General features: G+C 35.9%; 1 protein-coding gene across 1 annotated transcript; it reads left to right on the plus strand.

Moving 5' to 3' along the window:
* On the plus strand, nucleotides 203-3,964 carry LOC109225305 (ER membrane protein complex subunit 3). Its single transcript, XM_019389925.1, has 8 exons — nucleotides 203-448; nucleotides 533-626; nucleotides 2,047-2,166; nucleotides 2,257-2,305; nucleotides 2,494-2,593; nucleotides 2,700-2,761; nucleotides 2,929-2,987; nucleotides 3,574-3,964. Exons 1-8 carry the CDS (start codon nucleotides 294-296, stop codon nucleotides 3,676-3,678), a joined length of 744 nt encoding a protein of 247 aa, XP_019245470.1. The 5' UTR covers nucleotides 203-293; the 3' UTR covers nucleotides 3,679-3,964.

Consider the following 4,240-nt stretch of genomic DNA (forward strand, 5'->3'; position numbering starts at 1 on the left):
TGACAGTCGAAATTTGAAGAGATGACTAAATTTTAGAACTTTTGTAAACCCGGCTATTTTATAAATAGTGGTGCTAAAAAGGCTATTAGTGCACTTGCTCCGACTTTACCGGGCATGGGACACTGTATGTCAAACTATGGCCCATTAAGGTTTCCTGAATCCAAAAAAGCAGCCCAATACGAACAACAACAAAACATCTCTCCTACTGCTATCTCACTACAAAACCAAAGTAGCTGAGGAAAGAAAGATCCAAAGCGGAATTCCGATTCCAATCACAAGCACCAGATTCAAAAATGGCAGAAGATTTGGTATTGGATACAGCAATTAGAGACTGGGTATTAATCCCACTCTCAGTGGTTATGGTCCTAATTGGAATCCTCCGTTACTTTGTCTCAAAGCTTATGCGTTCTTCTACTCAAGTCCCTGATCCTAAAATCATCAAAGAAGGGTTAGTTTCTGTCCTCTTTTTATTAGGTTTTAAGTAATTATGTTAATTTATTATGAATTTTGATTTCGAGGATTTTAATTTCAGGCAAGTGATAATTAGGGCAAGGAATTTGAGAGCTGGGGCTAATTATATTCCAGCTAAATCGTTTCGAGCGAGGAAAGTTTATTACAGCAATGAGGTTTGGTGGCTCTTTTATATTGATATTGGATTTAAGTTATATATGCTGACAGAATAATGAACTGAATAATTTAACCTGTTATAGCATATTGCTTTCCATTTAGTCTAGGTAACAAACCAATGGTATTAAATAGATTTACTAAAATTACCTTTTAAATGACTTGATTGTGTAAATATATTTTACGCCGTCGGTGCGTAGAACTTGCTTTGATTGAAGTATGTGAGATTAATAATGTATCTAGTTACTTTTTAATGTGATTGATGCTTAATTTCTAGTATGCTTTACTGTATGAGCAGTTGGATTTCATAATTAAACTCGAAGGAATAAAAAGTTGATAGGTATTTTTTCTTATGATGAAGAAAATATGATTAGATCAAAGATATAACGGTGGTGAGGTGTCAGAGATAATTGATGGGTGAAAAGAAAACTTTAAAGGTGATGATTAGTTAGATGATTTGAAACTTTGATAACTTATTGAAGACGAGGGCGTGGGAAGAGACAGAGAGACAGAAATCTGAAGAGAGTAGTAAAGGAGGATGCTGGTAAAAACTGGAGCAAGATGGTTGGGGAAAGTATCCAGGTGCCCTTTGGGTTTCTGGGCTATGGGGTTGACGATGATAAGTTCACACTGATTTTTTTTGGCTATTACATATATTACAACACCCTCTTAAATGCATAGATGTGATACTCAACACACTCTTTCTCCTAATCTGATTGTTGTAGTTTGGCTTGTGTCTAAATCAAGAGTTAAGCTTGAATTGTAGTGTTTCCTGAAGGAAACTGATTAAAAACTTGTTATAAAGTCCACCTTTTATAAGTTAGAGATGTTGTCGGGATAATAGTGGGAAAGACCACATGATACTATAAGTTGAGGAGCATGGACATCATTTTGGGAAAGACCACATGAGACTATAGAAGTATAAGATTATCTTTTTACGGGACAGAGGGAGCATCAGAACAGGTTAAAACTGCCAGTTTGGACATGATTCGGCCTTTTCTTTTTTGATTGACTGTTTTAGGCTTACTTTACTACACTTGTCTCTTGGTAGCCCAGTAGTTATGATGCAGAAAAGTTATACAACAGGGAGGTCAAATAGTTGGATTACTATCGAACACTAGCTAATTACTGCTAAGAATTATGATAAGATACTTAAGGATAAAAGTAAAATTTTTGTTGCGAAAAATGATAGAATTAGAGTGATAATTGGAAGATGGCTATTGAAATATGGAACTTTTGTTTTTTGAATAACTAAGTAGGTCGGTATATAGGGTGTTTTTTGAATAAAACCTGAGAATATAACTTGTCAGGGATTAGATGGTACCAGCTGTAAGAACATGTATTTTAGTGTGAATCCATTAGTGGAAAGTCTCAGGTTGCTTAGAAACAAATAGTTAACAAATATTACGCGTGACAATGCAGGAAAACGGGTTACTACATGTTCCCAAGGGCCAAGCTCAGAATCCACAGGCACAAATGTTCTCAGACCCAAACATGGCTATGGATATGATGAAGAAGAACTTGTCGATGATAATTCCTCAGGTATCATGTTTTCACCATAATCGATTGATTATTGAAGATATCTTAGTTTGTGGATCTGACTAATTTCTTGCATATTCTCCATCTTGCCAGACTCTTACATTTGCCTGGGTCAACTTCTTCTTCTCTGGGTTTGTAGCAGGTATTCCTTTTCCTAAGATTTGAATTCCTTATTTTCTTTTCATTGTAAAATCTTGGTTGCAGAGTGCACTTTTATCTTGTTATAGTGCTTAAGGGTGTAGGTACATTAAGCTTTGAAGTTCGTGAAGCTTTATATTATGTTTTCTTCCTTATACTAACTCACGTAAATTTGGGTGTCTCATACTTCAGCGAAGATACCTTTTCCATTAACTCAGAGGTTCAGGGCCATGTTGCAAAATGGCATTGATCTAAGCACAGTTGATGTCAGTTATGTCAGCAGTCGCTCATGGTAAACATTAGCACTAATGTTAATCTTCCAAAGAACTAATGCTTTTTAAGTTAGTTTCTGTAATAGGCAGCTACTTGTATCTAATACTTGCTATGAAACTGCTCAGGTATTTCCTCAATCTGTTTGGATTAAGGGGATTGTTCAGTCTCATTCTTGGAGAAGAAAATGGTCAGTAGTTTTTTTAGACGTTTGTGTAGTTTCTTTTCTTTAAGTAGGTATCAAGCTGTGGGCAAAGATTTCTCTTTTTGAATATATTGAAGAGCATAATTTTAGAGAACTATTCAGTTACTTGGGATTTTCCCAATTCAAATTATTTATATCTGTATTTGCTGCAGCAACCGATGATACTCAACGTATGATGCAGATGAGCGGATTTGGTTTTGACCCCAGCAAGGTAAAATTCTCTTAGGCTACATGCTTATAATCAAAATTCTCCTTTGATTTCTGCAAACATTATGTTAATCAAGGCAAACTAACACTAGTCTTTTCACCTTTAAATGTTAGCATTTGTGCTTGGTTCTTAAAGAATTCCCTTTGGCACCAAGAAATATTTAGTTCATACCAGCCTTCTTTGTCCTTAGCTTTTCCCTTGCATTTTCCTGCCACCCTGAAACTAGTTTCCTTTTGATTAAAGGTGGTTGCTTCTAGAAAGTCGAAAAAGTAGTAAAGGAAATAGTTGGTCGATGGAGAAGGAAAGGGGGGAGGGGTCTTGTTAGCTTGAATTCATCATTATTCACAAGTCTTTAAAGGGAAGGGTATCGAGTCAATACCAGACAAGTTTTTAAAGGGAAGAGTATCCTTATATGTCTAGTTTCCACTGAGTAGCACCTTGGGTAATGGTATTAGGCTGATAGCTATTTGAAATCACTCGGCCTAAGCAGGAGCAAGAAAATAATTATATGATACTGTCTGTTTTGTGAACAAATTGCACTTCTCCTCCTATTATATCTTGCTTTACAGATGTTAATTTTCTTCCGCAGAGCTTGGGAGCAGAAAAGGACGGATTAGATATTATTCAGCATGACTGGGTGCTACCTAAATTTGAGCAACGAGCTGAAGCAGTCTTGAGGAAACTTGTGAAATGAGGATCTTATTTTGTATTATTTCGTATTTGGATATACAGCACTTTGCTTGCTGCTCGAGCTTCTTGTTGATGCATGTCATCATTCGCGAAGTTCAAAAGCCAAGATGCTTGTCATAGTAATTTTTATCTTCAGGTTGTTTTCTCTTGACCAAAGTAGAGATTTTGCTGCCACTTTGTACGTTATAGTTTTTGAAAATTTTGCAAACTTCGCATAAATTCTAACTTGTAAGCTGTGATGAATAACCATTTTGATTTGACATGTGATTTTTCCTAGTAGAGACGTTGAATTATTGCAAACGTCAGTGACAAATTTGTTACAGTTGCACTCAAACAGAATACAGATGAAGACTTATGGGTCGTTTGGTTGGGATACAAGTTATCCCATTTATTTATCCCAGGAGTAGTTATCCCACCCTTCCATAGGGAATAATACTATAATCCGGGGGTAAATAATCCCGGGATTAATTATATCGCGATTTTAACATCTTAAATTTAATTTTGATTATTTCTTGTCTCTTGTACCAAACGAGCCCTAGTCTTATTAGCTTAGCGAGTATCTTGTT

This window comes from Nicotiana attenuata, chromosome 5 (genome assembly GCF_001879085.1).
Source record: "Nicotiana attenuata strain UT chromosome 5, NIATTr2, whole genome shotgun sequence".
NCBI lineage: Eukaryota > Viridiplantae > Streptophyta > Magnoliopsida > Solanales > Solanaceae > Nicotiana > Nicotiana attenuata.

Coding starts and splice junctions, on each gene's coding strand:
- LOC109225305 (XM_019389925.1), top strand. CDS start 294: ATGGCAGAAGATTTGGTATTGGATACAGCAATTAGAGACTGGGTATTA. Junction 2,306..2,493: donor CTTCTCTGGGTTTGTAGCAG/GTATTCCTTTTC, acceptor CTCATACTTCAG/CGAAGATACCTTTTCCATTA. Junction 2,988..3,573: donor TTGGTTTTGACCCCAGCAAG/GTAAAATTCTCT, acceptor TTTCTTCCGCAG/AGCTTGGGAGCAGAAAAGGA.